Source organism: Oryx dammah, unplaced genomic scaffold (assembly GCF_014754425.2).
Source record: "Oryx dammah isolate SB20612 unplaced genomic scaffold, SCBI_Odam_1.1 HiC_scaffold_10, whole genome shotgun sequence".
NCBI lineage: Eukaryota > Metazoa > Chordata > Mammalia > Artiodactyla > Bovidae > Oryx > Oryx dammah.
Window position 1 is genome coordinate 65,621,796 of NW_024070194.1, and position 22,903 is coordinate 65,644,698.

The following is a 22,903-nucleotide window of genomic DNA, read 5'->3' on the forward strand; positions in this document are numbered from 1 at the left end:
GATGTCACTACGTCGCAGCCCACGCCACGCCCATCCATGCGCATCTCCGCCTCCGTCACCTGCGTTTTGTCGACGCAGAAGCCGATGGACGTGAAGGCGGGGCTTCCGGGAATTTCTTGAACCTACCACAGGGTGCCCCAGGTTGACGGCGGCTGGTTTGCCTCATTCGCACTGATGGGACGGCACGACAGTGTTTGGCCGATGGGGAAAGGGACTTTGGGGGCTGTAATTTGAATAACGGGACTTGAAGAGTTTTTATCCCGATCTCCAAAGGAGGCTGGTGGGGCCTGCCCTTACCCCACTTAAAAAACAAACACCAGACTCCTTTGGGGCCTCTCACCCGCGGGAGAAATGTAAACCAGTTCGGTCTGGTCAGTGAATCCGTGACCAGTGAAATCATAGAATGTGGAGAAACTGGAAGCGCATGTGGAGAGCAGGAAGCGCATGCCTGGTCCTGTAGTTTGATATTTTAACTGGGTGTAACTTGCCTATCTGGAACAGGAAGTTATTTATTTATTGTGGGGAAGATAAAGAGCACTAAATTGTTGCAAAAGAGCGTATTATGGCTCAAGGCCCAGTCACAACAGGAGAATATGTCGGAAGTATTGATAAGAAAGCTGGAGGAAGATTTAACGGGGTGGATGCCGTTCCCCTTTAAAAAGAAAACGACAGCCAGAAAGCCTTGGGGCTCCGGAACGTGTATTATTTAATGTGAAAGTGAACTATTTCGGGGCGTCCGCTGCCCAGGGTGGCGACCTCACCTGCCCCGGAAGTACTGGTGCGTTAGCGCCTTGCCTTCCGGGGCGGGTTGCCTGTCGTTGCAGCAGCTGTAGGCTGGGGAGGCCATTTTCAGCTTCTAGGAAGGGTGAGAGCGCGGAGAGAGAAAAGACGGGGAAAAGAGGGCTCAGCGCCTCCCCGCCGGACCGGAGAAGAGGGACAGTTTTGGCAGGCGGGTGAGGTCGCTGACAGCCTGGAGAAGATGTTTTCTCTGTCAAGCACTGTGCAGCCCCAGGTGGGTCCGGCATCCAGTTTCTTTTTCTGTCCCAGCCCTACTCCGGGCTGTTTGCCATTTGCGTTTCTTGGAAGCAGTTTCCCTTAAGGGGTCGTAGGAGGAAAGCGTTTATTCCAGTTGGAGTCCTGGTGTTGAGAAAAGATCGGGCGACTCTGAGTAAAAGGCTGACGAAGAAGCCTAAGTATAGTACGAGCGTGATGGAGATCTTGGCTTACCGATTTGATTGCGTGGAATTTTTGCTGGAAAATCCATTTGGCACTGTTTAGTGCTAAGCATTTCTGGGGTGGGGTTTGGGGAGTGGGTAGGAAGAAAGTCTACCATAGCTGTAGAGGGAGCAAGTGATGTTTCTTTTCTGTCTTTCCGCCTCTTCAAAGACTGATTCTCTTAACCCAGACTCTATCTCTTTTTTAAATGGCATTTAACCCAGACATGCGAAGAAATTTGCAAGCTTCTATGAATGCTTTCTCTTTTTTTTTAAATCAACAATAACTAATACATACAATTTAAGTTATTACTTGCAGTTAAAATTTTGATTCAGCCTCCTCGTCATCTTTCCGTTTATGAAGCAAAAGAGCAGAGAAAAAAGATTCCAGGGGTTTTATTTTTAATTCTCTCAGGAGTTATCACCTGTGACTGTTTTGTTCTTAGTTCATTTAAAAATCATTTTTGATGGTAACTTTTTTTTTGAGAGTTCTTCACAGTTTTGCAAATAAACAGTTCGTGTATACATTTAGTTTTCAAAAAACCTGTGACATTCTTTAGTTTTTCTTGGTTTAAGATTATAATTATGCCCCTTTGTGTAACCTCCACTCGTTTATGTTTTGCTAGTACTCGTTGGGTTAAAAAAAAGTGGTAGTTTATTTATAGGGCTTCAGTAATGTACTAGGTGGACAAAGAAAATATGGAACTTTAATGATGCTGTGAAATAAAACATGAGTAGGAGTTTGCCACGTGAATAGACAGGAACAGGTAGACAGAACATCTGGAGGTTCTGAGATCGTGACAAGCCTAGCTGATTGGAGGAACAAAAATAAGGCCAGTGTGGCTAGAGCCTGGTTGGTGATTAAAGGGCCAATGACAGAAAGGAGGTTGGAAAGAGGACTTGACATATCATACAGGGAGTTATAACACGGGACTTTGAATTTCATTTGCAATTTGTTGGAAACCACTGAATTCTTTTAAACATGTTAAGGAGTGACATGATCAGATTTACATTACAGTCTATTACAGAGTAATACTGGCTTCTTGCTCTGTGGAGAATGTGGAAGAACAAGAGTGGAGGTGTTTTCAGATAAGGATGTTATTGCAGTAATCCAGAGAGGGGCTAATGCACTGCTAAGGGGTGACAGTGTTTATGAAAAGGAGGGTATGAGATTTATTTTGAAAAAAGAATAGAATTTCATCAGAGATGATGGAAAAATGTTTCTGGTTTGATCAGCTGGCTGCAAGAAGGTGTTACTAGGGTCTGGTGGAGTCCTGCCAATCATTTGAAAAAAAAATTTGACTTGGTCTGCTGAATATGAAACCTTTTGGAACCTGCAGGAAGTTGGTATCAAGTGTGCATTCATACTAAGTTGCTTCAGTCATGTCTGACTCTGCGACCCCATGGACTGTAGCTGGCCAGGCTCCTTAGGATTCTCCAGGCATGAATCTGGGAGTGGGTTGACATGCCCTCCGCCGGGGAATCTTCCCAGCCTAGTAATCGAACCAGTGACTCCTGCGTCTCCTGCATTGCAGGCGGATTCTTCACCACTGAGCCACGGGGGAAGCCCATGGTATCAAGCAGATCCCATATTAGGAGAAGTTACCATTGCTAAGTGGAGTTAGTGGTGTGTGATGTTGGTAGAGATAGTGAAGGAGCGGTATGTGCTATAGGCAGTCCTAACTGGGCCCCGTAGGACTCTTATGCATTTTATACTGTGCAAGATAGTAATGTTGTTTAGTCACTCAGTCACGTCTGATTCTTTTGCAACCCCGTGGGCTGTAGCCCGCCAAATTCCCCGTCCATGGGATTTTTCAAGCAAGAATACTGGAGTGGGTTGCCATTTCCTTTTCCAGGAGATCTTCCTGACTAAGGGATCAAACCTGCATCAGAATGCCTCTCCTGCATTGGCAGGTGGGTTCTTCCACTGCACCTCCAGGGAAGCCCAGAACACAATTTGTATTTGCTGGTTGCTTAATTGGTTTAATACAGTTGAATTTAAATTGTATGACAGAGGGTCAAGTTTTTCATTGAGAAGAGATCAGACCAGGAATTTAAATTCTTCTTTTTTTTTTTTTTTTTAACAAGAATCATGTCTATTTTATTTATTTTACAGTGTGATTTAGATTTAATACATTTGGGCATAGTAAATATTTGACATGAAAAGCAGGTGTATCATAATAGGGATCAGAAAAGTAGCAACTCATCTTACACATAATAACTAAAAAATATTTTTCTGTCTGATCATTTAAGTGTTACAAATCCTGAGATTGTTGGACACTGAACAGACTTAGGTACTACCTTATAATTAAGTCTTGCTTGGAAATCATCCTTTAAAAAAATGCTCTGAGGTACAAATCAGCTATGTATTAAACATGAATCTTCTACATTTTACAAAGAGTTTAAACAAATGTATCAAATGATTACTGTTTAGTGGCTCTTAAAACAGCTCTTAGGTGCAAGGACACACTGTTTCATGATTTCCCATTAAGCTGGGTTTCTTCCATTGCAGCCGTCACTAGCTCTTTGTCATTTATCTGCTTATTCATAACTTCCTCTGTTGAGTGGGTTCCTTCAGAAATTTAGATTTCCAACATATATTTAAATGGTAAACACTGTTGAAGTTTTACTCTTAAGCACAGCCCAATAAGAGTTGCTGAAGAGCCATGAGGTGGCTCACTGTTGGTGTGAACCTTATAATGACCAAATAGTCGTCTTCATTTATCTCCTGAACCTCCACACAACTTTCTGTTACCACTTCCATTTCTTCTGAAGTATTGGGCTTCTCTGTGTCCCGGAGAGTTTGAATCAGGTCATAAACTTCTAGCTCTTTTCTCTTCCATGATGCGGGGTTGCTGGGCAGCTCCCCACTCAGAGAGGTCTGAGAGCTCCAGGACTCTGCTCAGTGTCCAGGAGAGCAGTCCGGACACTTGCCCCATTCTTACATTCTACCCCAGCCAGTCTGAGCAGCGAGCCTCAGGATTTATCAACTGCCTGGTCTTCAGATGAGCCAAGACAAGCCTAAAGGTCCAGGGAAGCAGATAATAGGTGGGACCAGATGGATTGTTCCAGAGGACCTAGGGAAACAGCAATTTAAATTCTTTACTGAATGAGAAGAAATATAAGTAATTAAAATAAAACTTTTTAAAGTTACAGGCAGAAAACATGTATCTTAATTTGATTCCTGCAGCTTTAAAAGAGCTTATCATTTCTTTCTGACTCTTAAAAATAATACACACTCATTGCCAAAAATGCTGAAAAGAAAAATACCAGAAAATAAAGATCACCCATAATTCCATCACTCCAAGAGACTGCATTTTAGAATAACTTCTTTCATCCCTTTAACTCTATACAAATATGTGTGTGCATACTATTCATTTATTCATGGCTGCACTGGGTCTTTATTGCTGTGCTTGGGCTTTCTTTACTTGGAGCAAGCGAGGGCTTCCCTTGTTGAGGAACACGGACTCAAGCGTTTGGGCTCAGTAGTTGTGGCATACTGGTTTAGTTGCCTTGTGGCTTGTGGAATCTTCCCAGACCAGGGATCAAACCACTGGACCACCAGGAAAGTTCTGTATGCATAATTTAAAAAAAAAAGTTAAATAAAGTTTTATAGCTTGCTTTTTTCATATAACAATATTATGATTTTACTTCTGCATCAGTAACCGTGGGATGAAAAATCTTTAAGTGGAACCTGAAGTCAGATTATCTGGGTTAGAATCGTTCCTATAATATACTTTCTTGCTGAATGACTTGGAACATGATATTGAATCTAATTTCTTGCTCTCTTCATCAGCTAAATAGAAGTAACTAACGTGTTTGTCTCTTATGAGGATTAAATGAGATAGTTAAGTAAAGCATATAGTATAAAACGTGTCATAGTAAGAGCCCGTTTAGTTTATTCATTTTCTCAACAAATGTTTATTTAGCAACTACTGTGTACATTATTTATTGTTGCACTGGGATACAGTATTGAATGAAATAGAGAAAGAAAAATAAAATCTAAGGTGTGTAAGTATTATGTAAAAACATTGTAAATTAATGTATAAACAAAAGAGAAAAATATTAAAATACAGGAAAAAAATCCCCTGTGACATGAAACTTATGTTCCAGTGGGAGAATGTGGTATAATAAATAAAAATATTTAGTCTTTGTTCCCAGTTCTTGGCACAAAGCTCTTGAAGCCCTTGAAATTTCCTGTGTGATAGGTGTGTTTTTATTCTTAAAGCCCCTGTTTGGATCACCCACCTGGATTTATGCTAATAAGGGGACTTAGGTTGAGGTTTCTGGTAAACAATATATAGATAAACAAGTAAATATATAAAGTGTGTTAGATAACATAAATGTCAAGAAGAAAGAGCAGAGGAAGGTAGTAAGGAATATTTCTTAGATGAGGGTTGTTTAGTAGGCTGGCCAGGGAACAGACACATGAAAAGGTTGCTTTTGAGTTAAGTACTTCAGGAAGCATGAGAGCAAACTTTGTGACTACTGGGAGAGGTGGGGGTACACAGCAGCGCAGAATCCGTTAGTGAGGGCCTGCCAGGCGTGCTCCAGGAACAGCACAGGGGCCGGGGGGGCCAGAGCAGAGAGCATGAAGGGGAACTTGATGGTGGACCAGCCCACAGAAGTGAGAAAGAGCCAGGGAGTCATCGTTGTTAGGACGTCAACTTTTATTGTGAGAAAAGCCACTGGAGAGTTTTGAGCGGAGGAGTGATGAGATCTGACTGGCTTTAATAGAGGTGATTCAGGGAGAAGTTAGGTTGCTTTTTAAAAATCCACGTACCAAAAAAAAAATCTACTTAGAGATGATGGTGGCTCAGAATAGGGTGGGATGGTGTAGTAGGGAAGTTGAAAATTAAAAAATTCTGGATATATGCTTGCTCGTTTCATGTCTGTGAGATATTTCATTTTGTAGTATTGTTTAGCCACTCCCCTATTCTTGGACATTTCTAGCTTTCTATAAATTTTAAAATATTTTGATGAAAATTATCATCTAGGCATGTGCAAGCATAGATTATTACTTACCAGATTATTTCCTTGGAATGAATCCCTCAGAGTTAGGTTGCTACAACAATGAAATATATGTGTGTTTTTAGTACTTTTGCTGTTCAGTTCAGTCGCTCAGTCGTGTCCGACTCTTTGTGACCCCATGAATCGTAGCACGCCAGGCCTCCCTGTCTATCACCATCTCCCGGAGTTCACTCAGACTCACGTCCATCAAGTCTGTGATGCCATCCAGCCATCTCATCCTCTGTCGTCCCCTTCTCCTCCTGCCCCCAATCCCTCCCAGCATCAGAATCTTTTCCAATGAGTCAACTCTTCGCATGAGGTGGCCAAAGTACTGGAGTTTCAGCTTCAGCATCATTCCCTCCAAAGAAATCCCAGGACTGATCTCCTTCAGAATGGACTAGTTGGATCTCCTTGCAGTCCAAGGGACTCTCAAGAGTCTTCTCCAACACCACAGTTCAAAAGCATCAATTCTTCGGTGATCAGCCTTCTTCACAGTCCAACTCTCACATCCATACATGACCACTGGAAAAACCATTGTCTTGACTAGACAGACCTTTGTTGGCAAAGTAATGTCTCTGCTTTTCAATATGCTATCTAGGTTGGTCATAACTTTTCTTCTAAAGAGTAAGCGTCCTTAAATTTCATGGCTGCAGTCACCATCTGCAGGGATTTGGAGCCCCTCAAAATAAAGTCTGACACTGTTTCCACTGTTTCCCCATCTGTTTCCCATGAAGTGATGGGACCAGATGCCATGATCTTCGTTTTCTGAATGTTGAGCTTTAAGCCAACGTTTTCACTCTCCTCTTTCACTTTCATCAAGAGGCCTTTTAGTTCCTCTTCACTTTCTGCCATAAGGGTGGTGTCATCTGCATATCTGAGGTTATTGATAATTCTGCCAGCAATCTTGATTCCAGCTTGTGTTTCTTCCAGTCCAGCATTTCTCATGATGTACTCTGCATACAAGTTAAATAAGCAGGGTGACAATATATAGCCTTGACGTACTCCTTTTCCTATTTGGAACCAGTCTGTTGTTCCATGTCCAGTTCTAACTGTTGCTTCCTGACCTACATATAGGTTTCTCAAGAGGCAGGTCAGGTGGTCTGGTATTCCCATCTCTTTCAGAATTTTCCACAGTTTATTGTGATCTACACAGTCAAAGTCTTTGGCATAGTCAATAAAGCAGAAATAGATGTTTTTCTGGAACTATCTTGCTTTTTCGATGATCCAGCGGATGTTGGCAATTTGATCTCTGGTTCCTCTGCCTTTTCTAAAACCAGCTTGACCATCTGGAACTTCACGGTTCACGTGTTGCTGAAGCCTGGCTTGGAGAATTTTGAGCATTACTTTACTAGCGTGTGAGATGAGTGCAATTGTGCAGTAGTTTGAGCATTCTTTGGCATTGCCTTTCTTTGGTGTATTGCCTTTCTTTGCCTTACTTTTGCTGTATATACCCCCAATACTATCCTGAAAGTTAGTAGTTTTCGACCAGCAATAATCTGAGTATTTACAATCTTTAATGTATAGTTTTGATAAACAATGTATGTTTAACTTTGTACAATCCCCAGTTCTGACAATAAAAAGTTTGTTTTTTTTTTTTTTTGCTGTTTTTATTCTAAAAAGCACTGCTGATTTTTAGCTTTTGTCTTTTTTTAGGTTACAGTTCCTCTGAGTCATCTCATCAATGCCTTCCATTCACCGAAAAAGACACCCGTTTCTGTCAGTGCATCCATTTCTCAAAACCAGCATCGAGATGCAGTGTCTGAGCATGAGGCCCCCACCAATGAGGTAAGAGTTTTTACCCTGGATGTGTGAGAAAGCTTTTTTTGGTTCAGTACATTGTAAACATGCCTGAAATAACTTTCTATGTTTAGGCATTTGTAGCAGGGTGATTTCTGTCTTCAGCTTAATCTCTGTTGTAGGATTAAAGACATCTAATTTTGGCTTTGTTGTATGTGTAGAATATTACTTTGTCCTATTTTTAACATTTATCTTATAAAAAATTTTGTGTGGCAGTGTATTCGTATTCACTTCCTATGTTACTACTTGTGTGATACTGTTTAAGTATTCTTTTGTATTGCTTCAGTGGTAGCAGGAATCCTGCAGTTAACTCCACAACTGCCCAAGTCTCAGGGAAGACAGAAGAGCAAGAAGTTATTATATGCTGCCTTATAGAAACTTTCAGGGCAATTGAACAGTTGAAACACAGATACCTGAAAATGAAATCTATTAGCTATGAAACTGCTTTGAGTATTCAGAGATTTGTAAAATCATCGTGGTCTGGTATATAGCAAATTGCCAATCTAGGAACTTGTGTTTACAAGACTTGTTACTAAGATAGTTGCTTATAGCTCAGAATACGTTTTTCATAGTAAACACTATAATATGTGGCTAAGTTTCACAGAAGCCTCTTTAGCCTGTAAACGGCTTATATCCTTAGTCCTCATTTGAGGGACTGTGGCAGAGGACAGTATATGTTGTTCAGTTGCTAATTCATGTCCAACTCTATGCAAACCGATGAACTGCAGCAAGCCAGACTTCTCTGTCCATCACTGTCTCATGTCCATTGAGTCAGTGATGCCATCCAACCACCTCATCCTCTGTTGCCCCCTTCTCTTACCCTCTCTTTTTCCCAGCATCAGGGTCTCTTCCAGTGAGCCAATTCTTTGCATCGGGTGGCCAAAGTATTGGAGCTTCAGCTTCAGCATCAATCCTTCCAATGAATACTCAGGATTGATTTCCTTTAGGATTGACTAGTTTGATCTCCTTGCTGTCCAAGGGACTCTCAAGAGGTCTTCTCCAGCACCACAGTTTGAAAGCATCAATTATTCGGTGCTCAGCCTTCATTATGGTCCAACTCTCACATCCATACATGACTACCGGAAAAACCATCGCTTTGACTAGACGGACCTTTGTTGGCAAAGTGATTTCTCTGCTTTTCCTAACACTGTCTAGGTTTGACATAGCTATTCTTCCAAGGAGCAAGCGTCTTTTAATTTTGTGGCTGCAGTCACCATCTGCATTGATTTTGGAGCTCAAGAAAATGAAATCTGACACTGTTTCCATATTTGCTTTTGGTGGGAGTGGGATGAGGGGATGGTTGTGAGCTAAGTCTTGAAATACAGTTTTATGTAGGAGAAAAATTTGTCTTTATGTTTTCCTTTTATACTAGCGTCTTTCTATAGGTGGTCCATTCTTGTCTTTTGACACCCTTCTCAGTTACAGTCTAAGAGAGCTTTCCTAATGATATGACTGCATGTGTCAAAATTGCTACATGCAGCATTATTATATTCATTTCAGAAATTTTGGAAAATATTATGTAAGTGGGAGAAATTAATCTATGATCCTACTTCTCCTTTTCTCCCTTGTACTTTTATATTTTATAATCGTTGGATCATCTGTATATGCAGATTAAGATTTTTCCTTCATCATTTAATAGTCTTATGAACTTGTTATACCATACATTAGTTTTTATGACTTCAGACTGTTCATTTTATGGTGTGTTGTTGGGTGCTGTTTCCAATTTTTTCTGCTATAAACAACACTACTTGTACTTTCCATGGTATGAAATACTTGACTGTTTCATTAAGTGAAATGGCTAGATCAGTGGTGAAGTATATTTTAGCTTAAAAAGTAACTAAATTCTAGAAGCCAAAGTTGAGCTTAAGACTGATGGTTTCAGATACAGAATTGGTGTCTTATCCTCTGGTTTACCCTCATTAGTCCTGTGGTTTATCATTGATGACTGCTTGTTATTTTTTCACAAACATTTCCATTTTTCTTAAGCATCCTTCCTCATCTCTACTCTCACCTCCTTTGTTCTGCGATGCCTTTGCTTTCATCAAGTCTTACTCATCCAAACATCCTCTTCACAATACAAGCAAAGAAACTTTGTTTTTAACTTCCTTCCAAGCTGTCTGACTTCTGTGCCTTTTGCTTTCAGAGTTAAGAAAAAAGTAGTATTCTGAACTTAATTGTTGCTTTTATTTATACCATCTCCCATTGTAGTTTGGCTACTACTTTTACCATTTTATAGGCTTGGTGTATTTTGTTGATTTCCTTAGCAGTAAATACAGGCATTTTAAAAAATCTGCAACTTTTTCAACTTTTCCTTAAGAATATCCACTGTTTTCAAAGTACTCAGAAATTGAGTGTTACTGCATTGATTTTTTTTCCCCTCTTTCTGTTTTGCTGGACTTCTTTTTATTGCCAGCCTTTTAAATAGTGGATGCATTTACCTGTAATCTAATTTTCATTCTCCACAGTCTCCCAGATTATCTATCTTAATGTTTATATATTTCTATATGCTGATAACTCCCAAATCTACCTTCAGCTCTATAAAGTATCTCTAAAGTTTTAAAATAGTCATCTGGTGACTTATTAAAATACCCTCTGGACAGACTTCAAGGACCTCAAATAAAATTGAACTACTTCTTCAGATTCCAGTGTATTTGATCTTAACAGTGGTTTTAGCACCTCTTTGTCAGTCTGGGTCCAACCAAGGGAGGTAGCCCACATAGTCATTTGAACAGTGCAAGTTTAATATACAGAATAAATGTTTTTAGTTGAATATTTTAAAAATATTGGTCTTACAGGGGATTGGCATAACTAGGGATTGGCTAGTAATGAGTAAGGAGAACTCGAAATATATAGGACTTGCAGATTCAAGGAGCAGCTAATACTCCCAGGATTGAGCTACCCACGAAGACTTCTCCACCCTTGGGCTGAGGTTCTGAGGTTGTTGGAGAGGGTATGGCCTTGGCTCACTAAATGGCATAGAAGTTGCTGGTGCTGTGCAAGCTGAACCTGATGGAAATCTGCCACCTGGGTACCAGGAGAAGCTGTTTGTGGGAAAGCTGCCAAGTACTGTTGGCAGCTGTGCACACAGGAGCCAGATGCTGGAGAAACCATGGGTGTTGCACCCAGGAGCCTGTTGAGTGACCATAATGCATGGCCTGAACCAGGAACAGAAACTCCTCCTACGAAGTCTCTCCAGTGCCCTCTACTGACAACTTAATGTTCTAGCCAACAAAGGAAGACTATTTAAAGGGACCCAGAGAGAGGACCAAGAGGAGCTGAGAGACAGCAGATCGATAACCAGCACATCTGTCCAGAACCCCCCTCCCTCATAATCCTGTACTTCACCGGTTTCTTCAAATGTCTGTTGTCTGCCACTTGGTATTTGCATCCCTCTTAGGGCTCAGTTCAGGTTCATGCCTTTTTTCTCTTGTTATATCAGCCTTCTTTTCTCCAGCTTACCATCTTTATCTTCTGTCTTCTTCCTCTAAAACAAAACTAATGATATTAGGTATAGAATTAAATTCAAACACAGCTCCTCACAATTTGGCCATAGCCCTTCTTTCTAGTGCTTTCTTCAGTCACTGAACTTGACTGCATCTCAAACATTCCAGGCCCTCTGATGACTTTTTGTTTGTCCTCTTCCCTGAGGTTTCTTCCCCAAAGTTTCCCCATCATTTGTGAATTAAGTGTTAATTCTGGGAAACCTTACCTGACTTAGGAAATTGGTTGTTCTGTGTTCTGTTACCACTTAAAAAAAAAAAAAACCTCTATAAGAGCAGTTACCATGTAGTATGGTAATTATCATACTCCTATTACTTTATTTCTCTTTGTGTTCCTAGGACCTGATACCCAATAAGTAAGGTGAATACTCTTCTTAGTTAAAAATCTGCGTTTCTTTTTGTATTATAAATAGACTTTTTGGTTTCACTAATTTAGAAGATAAAATATCTTTATAGCTTTTAAATATTGTAGTCCTTCTGGTTCCATTATAATAATGTGCCTTATATTGTACAGTTTTTATTATCTTAAAAAGCACTTACTAAATATTTCATTCTGACTTTAACTGTCTTACTGTATATATTAGGCTATGTAGATGGTCAAGGCATGATCTCATCCATTGATCCATACTATCCTATTGTGAAATAATCAGGGTATGCAGGTCAGGAAGCAACAGTTAGAACTGGACATGGAACAACAGACTGGTTCCAAATAGGAAAAGGAGTACGTCAAGGCTGTATATTGTCACCCTGCTTATTTAACTTCTATGCAGAGTACATCATGAGAAACTCTGGGCTGGAAGAAACACAAGCTGGAATCAAGATTGCTGGCAGAAATATCAATAACTTCAGGTGTGCAGATGACACCACCCTTATGGCAGAAAGTGAAGAGGAACTAAAAAGCCTCTTGATGAAAGTGAAAGTGGAGAGTGAAAAAGTTGGCTTAAAGCTCAACATTCAGAAAACGAAGATCATGGCATTTGGTCCCATCACTTCATGGGAAATAGATGGGGAAACAGTGTCAGACTTTATATTTTTGGGCTCCAAAATCTCTGCAGATGGTGATTGCAGCCATGAAATTAAAAGATGCTTACTCCTTGGAAGAAAAGTTATGACCAACCTAGATAGTATATTCAAAAGCAGAGACATTACTTTGCCAACAAAGGTCCGTCTGGTCAAGGCTATGGTTTTTCCTGTGGTCTTGTAAAGATGTGAGAGCTGGACTGTGAAGAAGGCTGAGCACCGAAGAATTGATGCTTTTGAACTGTGGTGGTGGAGAAGACTCTTGAGAGTCCCTTGGACTGCAGGGAGATCCAACCAGTCCACTCTGAAGGAGATCAGTCCTGGGATTTCTTTGGAGGGAATGATGCTGAAGCTGAAACTCCAGTACTTTGGCCACCTCATGCGAAGAGTTGACTCATTGGAAAAGATTCTGATGCTGGGAGGGATTGGAGGCGGGAGGAGAAGGGGACGACCAAGGATGAGATGGCTGGATGGCATCACTGACTCGATGGACGTGAGTCTGAGTGAACTCCGGGAGATGGTGATGGACAGGGAGGCCTGGCGTGCTGCGATTCATGGGGTCACAAGGAGTCGGACACGACTGAGCGACTGAACTGAACTGATTTTATAATCATTTTCCTAATGAGGAAAGGAATTCTAAGAATGTGAAGGACTTGTTACAAAGCTTATAATTGACTAGCACCTGAACATCAATCCAGAGCTATGTAATCCAGGGATCTGACTACCTCAGTCATAAGAAGTTGATATTTTACTTGTTTTGTTTAGTTTTACTTCTCTTACTTGAAGTTTTAGCTGTTGGGACTTTAAATTGTTACTTGTCCTTAGTGGCTCCTTGTCTGCTCATTTGAACAAGAAAATAGCTCACTCCTATTTAATTTCTAGTTATTTCAGAACTGTTTTAAGGTGAATGTATTCTCTTGACTGGTTTTCATACATCTTTTGCTTTGTTCAATGTCTCTCCTTACTAGGAGGTAGATATGGGTAATTTATAGAACCTTTTGGTTCAAATAAGAATCTCAGCAATTGTTTATTGAATGGGCTTTTGTTCATGGTCATTAAAGCTCCATGGACTGCTAATACTATTGGGAATATGATTTTTTTTTTTAAAGCTTTGTCAAATCTCACATGGTTGACCTCGGTAAAGCTAGAACTAGAAAAATATGCATACCAATTTATTTTTTAAATATTTGAAGGAAAAGGGAATCAATACATTTGTTAGATTTTAAAAATTCACTTGTTTTATTTAATAAGTACTCTTTAAGTTAAACAGCTTGATGTGATTATGCTTACCTGAGCTAAAGAACAAGGACCTACTATATAATGTTTTGTAGTAACTTATGGTAGAAATTATATATATACATACATATATATATATATATATAATTCTATATATAGTAGAAAATTATATATATATATATGTATATATATATATGGCTTCCCAGGTGGTGCTAGTGGTAAGGACTCCCCCTGCCAGTGTAGGAGATGTAGCTGATGTGGGTTTGATCTCTGTGTCAGGAAGAGCCCCAGAGAAGGAAATGTCAACCCACTCTAGTATTCTTGCCTGGGCAGTCCCATGGGGTGATAGTCAGACACAACTGAGCACACACACTTCACATATGTGTGTGTTTATGTGTGTATATAACACATGAGTGTGTATATATATAACTGAAAAGACGTGGGTTTGATCCCTGGGTCAGAAAGGTCCCCTGGAGAAGGAAATGGCAACCCACTCCTGTACTCTGGCCTGGAACGTCCCGTGGACAGAGGAGCCTAGTAGGCTACAGTTGATGGGGTCACAAAGAGTGGGACATGACTTAGCGACTAAACAACAACGGAGACATTGTAAATCAACTATATGTCAATAAAAAGTTAGAAAATAATAATGCTTACATGGTTGACTCAATCTTTTACAGCCTGTACTTAACTTAAGGGACCTTGGATTATCTGAATTAAAAGTTGGACAGATTGATCAACTGGTAGACAGTCTACTTCCTGGATTTTATAAGGACAAAAATGTTTCTTCCCATTGGCATACATCTCATGTATCTGCACAGTCCTTCTTTGAAAATAAATATGGTAAGTTAATATAGTTTATGTTTCAATGAAAGTAAGCCATTTTAGTACTGTTGATAATTTAATAGATAACAAGGTTAGGGGGTTTCCCTGGTGGCTTAGATGGTAAAGAATCCACTTGCAGTGCGGGTGTGATCCGTGGGTCAGGAAGATCCCCTGGAGAAGGGAATGGCAACCCACTGCAGTATTCTTGCCTAGAGAATTCCATGGACAGGAGCCTGGAGGGCTACAGTCTATGGAGTCGCAAAGAATTGGACATGACTGAGCCACTTAGACTTTCATGTTACTTATTAACATACTTCTGGTTTCCAATGTTTCATCACATTGTAGACTAGTTTTGAAATTGTCTCTTGCAAATAACTTGGTTTGGTTTTTCTACTATTTGGTAAAATCATTTGTTGTATTTCATGATTTGACTGTTTGACAATTAGAAAGTTTAGTTTTTACAATTTCTTTCCAGGTTGCCTAGATATGTTTAGTACTTTACGTTCCTCTTGCTTGTACAGACAACATTCAAGAACTCTTAAAAGAATTTGTTCAGATCTTCAGTACTGGCCAGGTATGAAGCAACAACTATATTTATTTTGAAAAAAATAGATTTGTTTAATATATTCTGATTTGTCTTTCTTAGTGATATTAATGATTAGAAACATTGATTTGTAGCTCACAGTAGAATCTGCAGAATATTTGGAAATAACTAGTGTCAAAGTTTTGGTTCTTAGACATTTTCCTTGTGAAAATTTAAAATGAAAACTGAATGTGATACTGTTTCATTCAGTTTTCATACAGTCTCGGGGTTTTAAAACGTTGAAATCAAGGACACGACGTCTGCAGTCCACCTCTGAAAGATTAGCAGAAACCCAGCACACAGCGCCATCATTTGTGAAGGTAATTAGACCTTTTTTGTTGTTGTTTGAAAAAGCAGTACTTTTCAGAAAGAATGTTCAAATCGGATGTATATTTTTGGCTAGTTGATTTTCTTTCATCTTTTCATTTAGGATAATGGATTAATATTCTATGCAATCATTATATCTACAACATTTCTGGATTCCAAGCTTATTTTTCCACTGCCTGTTAGACATCTTCCTTTGTTTTTTCCTCTGTCAATCTACACCTGCTTATGTATTCTTATGTTAAGAAGTAGCATCCATCCAGGCTAGAAACATTGTGGTTAACTATAATTTGTCCATCTTCTCTCACTTCCTGCATCCATAATTACTAAAATCCTATTGATCCAACCTCTTAAATATTTCTTAAATCTGTCTTCATCCCCAGGTCCACTGCATAGACAGACGATGATTATTTAGTCTCCCTGCCTTCACTTTTGCTAGCTTTAGTCCAGTCTCCAGACTGCCATCTGCTGGACTGTCTAAAATGTAATAGTGTAATGGTTGTATTCCTCTGTTTTATTGTCAGATTTCTGCCATGGTACATAAGGCATTTCATCACTTGGCATTCTGCCTAACATTTTTCTGTTCTCATCTTTGAGTGTACCACCTCCTCTCTCCCTCTATCCTCTCCTCTCTTGGTGTTTTAAAGTCCTGTCAAACAAGACTGCTTATTGCTCTTGAGTACTAGAGGCTGTTGTTTCATCAGTTCAGTTCAGTTCAGTCGCTCAGTCGTGTCCGACTCTTTGCGACCCCATGAACCGCAGCACGCCAGGCCTCCCTGTCCATCACCATCTCCCGGAGTTCACTCAGACTCGCGTCCATTGAGTCAGTGATGCCAGCAGCCATCTCATCCTCGGTCGTCCCCTTCTTCCTTTCATGGCACTGTCAAATTGTTTATGCCCTGTGTTTCTGTGGTTTAGTTATCCCATCCTCTGTAAGGTTTTTCCTGACTTCTTAGACAGCATTTGTTTTACCACCATACCTAGTTCCTCTAATGTAATATCAAAATAACTTAAAAAACTTAGTTATTTGTGTATCTCTTTGCAGTAGACTGAAAATATTCCGATCATTGGTATTTACATCTTCAGAACTTATACATGGTCAAGTATTAACATATGAAAGGTGCTAAGTAAACATTTAGTGAATGAGTGAGGTTTTTCTTCCAGCAGGAATAAAGGAGTGTGACCTGTTGTAAGCTGTCAAACCCTAAGTCAGCTTGTGACCGGTTATTCAGTAGAGTTAGAGATTTACATAGTTTATAGTCACTAACTGCTAGGAGTATATGGGCCAGTGTTAGTTTCCTAATCATTGGCTATTTATTGTTGAGTCTTAATTCTTCACATTGACAATAAAAATTTTAAATTGTAGAATTTTAATGAATTTTTTTGTGATTAGTTGTTATGTTTGGGGGGAATATTACCTATATGATGTGTTGTTTGTGTATTTAGGGGTTTCTTTTGCGGGACAGAGGATCAGACGTTGAGAGTTTGGATAAACTCATGAAAACCAAAAACATACCTGAAGCTCACCAAGATGCATTTAAAACTGGTTTTGCAGAAGGTTTCCTGAAAGCTCAAGCGCTAACACAAAAAACCAATGGTAAGTTGATTAGGCACCATCCATATCTGGAGAGGAATATCTGAAAGGAAATCATAGTCTTGCCTCTAAGTGATTATAATAATTTTTCTAACAATTATACAACTTTTTATTGGTTACATTTCCTTATGTTTGTATCTTAAGCTGTGTGGAAAGAGAATATATCCTGGCCCTTTCGCTGTCTGAAGTGAACCTAAATCAGTGATAGAAGTACAAGAGGCTTTGTGAAATTTTTGATAACACGTGCTAAAAGGTGATCTTGAAGATTATGCAAAATATACCAGGCTCCAGAACTATGTGCTGTGAAATGTGATTACCACCAGTAACCTCATGTTTGCATTTCATTGAGCTGTCATTTCTCATTGATAACATTTTATTTAAGGCTTTTTTCTTTTTCCTCCAGATTCTTTAAGAAGAACTCGCCTGATTGTTTTTATTCTGCTGGTAGTTGGCATTTATGGACTCTTAAAGAACCCATTTTTATCTGGTAGAGACTCTTTATATTTGACTTTTATTTTTTATATTTTTTATTTATATATTAAAATGTATTTTATATTTGACTTAAAAAATCTTTTATATACTCATTTCTTTTCCTTAGTTTAAGACTTAGAGATAAGAAAACATTTATGTTTATAATTCCAGGGTCTAGGTCTTTAATCCAAATTTGAGACTTATCAGATTGGGTTACTTTGAGATTGTTTTTTGCATTGAGATAGAAAAATTTTAATCTCTTAAGATTATGTATCATCCACCTCATCAGAGGAATTACTATATTTGCATTGTCTTATGGATTATAAGAAAAATTCCTTCAGACACTGTATAATTCAATTGTACTTTTTTAACGATATAAAATATTTTTTAAAGTTCCAAGGATTATTTTAGAGTAATAATTTTAAATTTACTTCTAGACGTGATTAATTCCCCAGATTTTTAGGAAATGATACTTAACCAATGATAAAATTCTAAGAACATGCAGAAGAATTTTATAATAGCAATTCAGAGTGAAAATAGTCATCTGTTTCAAAGGCACAGTAATATATTCAATGTATTTAAAATTGACACACAGAAAATTACTTTAGAGCCCCAGGTTTTCTCAGTTTGCCAGTCTAAAATGAAATAATAATGTCAGATTTAAGTGGATCCAATTGATTTTTCTAGCTGTCATTCAGTGTTTATACAGTCTTTTCCCCTTTCTTTATGATGATTACCTTGAGAGAGAAAAAAAAGAACATTGATTGACCTAGATCAGAAATTATTCCTAGAACTTAATGTAGTCCCAGTTATTTTAAAAGTTATCAAACCTGAGATGAGCTTTTAACATCCAGGAATAGCCTTTTTTATATATAGATCTGCTTTCTCTTGTCTCTCTCTGTTTTTTTTTTTAAATTATTTTTTCTAAAAAAAGGAACTAGTGTATGGATTGATAGGTGGTATCAGCAGGGTGGTAGATTATTCTTTTGTGTTTCTTAATTGCACACAATAGAGCTTGAGAACCATTGGTTTACGTTTTTATTATTGGATATAAGGAGAGGAGGAAAATTCTTAGTTTAAATTGGAAAGGCAAAGATGTCATTTTAGTGAGAATCATTCATACCTTGAACATTGTCTCAAAATCCAGAAGACCTAATTCCTACTCCTCCCATTGTGATCTTAGACATTTAATTTTTCTGGACTTTCTTGCATCTGAAAAATAAGGTAGTTAGAATTTTATGAATCTATCAAATATGTAAGCATTTTTTCTTGTTCCTTTAGTCCGCTTCCGGACAACAACGGGGCTTGATTCAGCTGTAGATCCTGTGCAGATGAAAAATGTTACCTTTGAACATGTTAAAGGAGTAAGTTAAAAAGTTTACCTTGGTCTCTTCAAACATTAGTGTAATTGTATTTTTTATTAGAAAGGTTGAAATAATAAAAAATACATATATGGTCTGTGCCTCCAGTTCTTGGCACACAGCTCTTAAAACACTTGTCATTTCTCAGAGGATAAGAGCACTGGGAGTATCTGTTGTTCTACTGTTTGGTCTTTGACACCAGTTCCTGACACAGGGCTTCTGAGTCCCTTGGAATGTCTTGGGTGATGGCAGTGTCTTTTGTTCTTTTCTTTCCTTGTCCCCTTGACTACACAACTTGTACCTTATGGGATCTTAGCTTCCCAACGAGGGATTGAACCCAGGCCCACAGCTGTGGATACGTGGAGTCCTATCCACTGGACCGCCAAGAAAGTCCCAGTGTCTTTTGTTCTAATGAGGTGGCTATGAGTGGGCTCCTGGATCGGGGCTGGTCACCAGAAATGTCAAGCTGTGGTTAGAATCTTGGAACTTCCACCTCTACTCTCTGTTCTCCAGAGAGGGGAGAGGGGCTGGAAAGGAGTTAATAATTGATTATGCCTATGTGAGTACACTCCCATTGAAATGCCAACAGGTCGGGGATTGGAGGAGTTTTTAGTTAGTGAACACATAGAGGCGTGAGGAGAGTAGCATTTTCAGAGAGGACATGGAGGGCCTGTACCCCTTCCTGTATCCCTTATCTACCTCTCTCTTCCTTCTGGCTGTTCTGGGGTATATCCTTTCATAATAAGCCAATAGTACCTAACCTGGTTTCCTGGGTTCTATGAGCTGCTCTACCAGATTAAACCCAAGGAGGGATTCTGGGAATCTCCAATTTATAGCCAATTGGCAGAAGCACAGATGACAACCTAGATGCAGGATTGACATCTGAGGGTGTGTGGGAGGCGGGGAGGGGTAAGTCTTGTGGGACTTTGGCCCATCAATATGTTTTCTGTTCACCCCTTCCCAAGTACTTTTTTATCACTGCCCAATGTAAATGAGTTTTCTCACTGAGTTATTAAAAGTTGTGTGATATGAGGTTGTAGGTTGGCTATAAATATATTATTATGTGAGGGTAATTTAAAATAAATACGTGAAAGTATACATACGTAAAAGGTATTCTTCATTTACACTGGTAGCCAACATTTTTAAATTGAAGTTGCACCCATGAAAAGATTTCCAGTGTTTGTTGAAAATCGAATTCTGGAACACCAGGTTGTATTCTTTGGCAGAACCATGTTGTGGTTGTCTTTAAAGGGACTGTTGCTTTCCAGTTCAGCACATTTCCACCAGTGCTGTTCTACATCTGGCCTTCTTCACTCATTTATTGGTACCATTTTGCCACTACGAATTTGCATTTGTGACTTCTGCTTATATGCTGACTAGGCAAATTGCTCACTGTTTCTAATAGATGGCTTTCTTAATCCTTATCAGTGTTTTAAAGATGATCTAATATTCTGATTGCAATTTTTGTTGGCCAGATTGGATTTTTTTTCTGCTAGGGATCTCAATTCTGTAAGATATTATATTTGGGGAATTAAATCTTTAAAATTTTTCTTACCACAACTATTTATAAAGCAGTACACTATAGCTTAATTTTAGTCATTGTCCTTTGGCATTTGTTAGGAACTAAATTGTTTATATTCTAGTAGTAATTCCTTATAATAAAAATGACTTCATAACTAGCCACAAATTAATGTTATAACTTAAACACAGACTCACTTATCATCAATATATAATAAGTCCAGATAGTTTGCCCTTGAAGCTTATAACCAGGTCAAAAAAAGTTTTAGATTTGAAACTTATTAGGCAACTCTATATTAAATGCCACTGAGACATTTAACTAGAATTTTGAATGTAGCAGGGTTGTTTTGTTTTTTTTTTTTTTTTTAACCAAAGGAAGCAATTGGAAAGGGGTTTTGTTGGGATATGTAAGGAGATTTCAGGTATCTGGTACTGAGGGTCAGGAGAAAACCCTTTATGTGAGTATTTCTAAAGGGGCCTTTTTGTATACTTTCACTGAAACAAAAAGCCAAATTAATATCAGGTTAAATTTACAATATTCAAAGAGGGTGTGTCTTGGTAAGGTAATATTTTAAATTATTTGGTAAATTGTATCACTTCAGGTGGAGGAAGCTAAACAGGAATTACAGGAAGTTGTTGAATTTTTGAAAAATCCACAAAAATTTACTGTTCTTGGAGGTAAACTTCCAAAAGGTAAGGTATCTTCGCTTTCCCATGACTTGACAAAACACTGTAATATATCACTAATTTAACTTTTATCAGATTTACCTGATGAAAGTTTATTAGTAATTCTTAGTTGCTATTTTACAAGTGCTCATTCTGAACATACTATTTTGTTATCTTTTTTCTTTGATAATCTAAAAGTTTGTTATTTCAAACTTGCAACAATAAATAGTACAAAGAATTCCCTCCATGGTTTTAACTCAGGCTCAAAAATTTTTTTAACATTTTGTTCTCTTTGTTAATTGATTTTCTTTACATTTTTAAAAAACCATTTGCAAGTAAATTATAGATGTCATGCTCTTTTGCCCCTAAATACCTCATCATGTGTTGCCTGAGAATTAAGGATATTCTCTTTATTACAATTTCAGTACAGTTATTAAAATCAGGAAATTTAACATAGATCCAAAACTGTTATCTAATCCAAAGTCAGATTCAGATATTTATCCCAATGTGTAAATAGTATTTAAATAATACAGGAAAATTAGTTATGAAGCAGGTCCTGAAGTGAATCATTTATAGAGACAAATATGTTTGACTATGTTTGAAAATATTGATCATTGGTGTGCCTTCAACCACAGCACTGTCTTTATTAATTCATAATTATTTGTTTTAAGTTCTTATCAGGTTGTGTTTTTATTTTTTAATTTGAACCATTCTTGTTTATTTTTTTCCTTTAGGAATTCTTTTAGTTGGACCACCGGGAACAGGAAAGACACTTCTTGCCCGAGCTGTTGCTGGAGAAGCTGATGTTCCTTTTTATTATGCTTCTGGATCAGAATTTGATGAGATGTTTGTGGGTGTGGGAGCCAGCCGTATAAGAAATCTTTTTAGTAGGTCTAGAGGATCTTTCATATAGTAATAATTTGTCTTAATGTTAGGAAAAGAGGGTTTCTTAAACTCTGTCTTTGCTTCTTGTTTCTGATTTGATAGTTGGCTGAAATAGCCATTGTAGGATGCTAATCTCAGGTAACTTAGTGTGGGGGCTAAAATAAAACTATTACTTTTCTTTCCAATTAGTCAGAAGAGTTTGTGGAATCACTAGGTTGCTGGATGAGGCTGGGGTCTGTTGAAAACCTGTGGTTTCGTTTGTTTTGGGTTTTTTTTTTTTTGGTATGTTTTGTTTTCACCTTATTCTGTAGTATATATTTTAAAATTATTTGCCTCAAATCTGACTGTATATGGTTTGTATGACTAGGAAGAATGAATACTCAGTGTTATAATTTTTTTTTCATTTGAGACTAATCTTTAAAGCAGTTAAGAAAGACCTTTTATGTATTTGCTCCCTAATGAGTGTCTTTTATTGGCTTTTTAATTATCTTATAGGTTGTTAAATATTTATACAATTTTATTTTAAAGGTGTTGATTTTATTAAACTTACTTGAATCTTTTCTGTCTTTAGGAGAAGCAAAAGCAAATGCCCCTTGTGTTATATTTATTGATGAATTGGATTCTGTTGGTGGGAAGCGAATTGAATCTCCAATGCATCCATATTCACGGCAGACTATAAATCAACTTCTGGCTGAAATGGATGGGTAATTGAATCTTCTGTCTTGAGAATTTGGTGGTGTATTTAGTAGCATTTTAGAGATAGGAAAAATTTTAAGTTAATAGGCAACAGAATATCCTATCTGCAAGGAGTAAAGACAAGCTATTTTGACTATTGTATTGTTTTACTAATGGGATCATTGATAATTGATGTATTAACTACTCTTAAATTGAAAAGTAAAATT

The 22,903-nt window shown here is 38.2% G+C and overlaps 1 protein-coding gene and 1 pseudogene across 2 annotated transcripts in view; one reads left to right on the forward strand and one right to left on the reverse strand.

Moving 5' to 3' along the window:
• The first annotated feature begins 32 nt into the window (after nucleotides 1-32).
• Nucleotides 33-22,903, forward strand: part of YME1L1 (YME1 like 1 ATPase) — a 30,877-nt gene continuing 8,006 nt past the window's right edge. The window contains exons 1-11 of one of the 2 annotated variants that reach the window (XM_040248438.1): nucleotides 33-1,012; nucleotides 7,878-8,009; nucleotides 14,455-14,617; nucleotides 15,075-15,173; nucleotides 15,393-15,502; nucleotides 16,953-17,103; nucleotides 17,504-17,587; nucleotides 18,853-18,935; nucleotides 21,053-21,143; nucleotides 21,851-22,003; nucleotides 22,573-22,705. In XM_040248438.1, coding sequence (XP_040104372.1) covers nucleotides 980-1,012; nucleotides 7,878-8,009; nucleotides 14,455-14,617; nucleotides 15,075-15,173; nucleotides 15,393-15,502; nucleotides 16,953-17,103; nucleotides 17,504-17,587; nucleotides 18,853-18,935; nucleotides 21,053-21,143; nucleotides 21,851-22,003; nucleotides 22,573-22,705 — 1,232 coding nt within the window. In that variant the 5' untranslated portion in view covers nucleotides 33-979. The remainder of the gene's footprint in view (nucleotides 1,013-7,877; nucleotides 8,010-14,454; nucleotides 14,618-15,074; nucleotides 15,174-15,392; nucleotides 15,503-16,952; nucleotides 17,104-17,503; nucleotides 17,588-18,852; nucleotides 18,936-21,052; nucleotides 21,144-21,850; nucleotides 22,004-22,572; nucleotides 22,706-22,903) is intronic. The other variant, XM_040248439.1, reaches the window with a different exon arrangement.
• On the reverse strand, nucleotides 3,645-4,153 carry LOC120869415 (annotated as a pseudogene).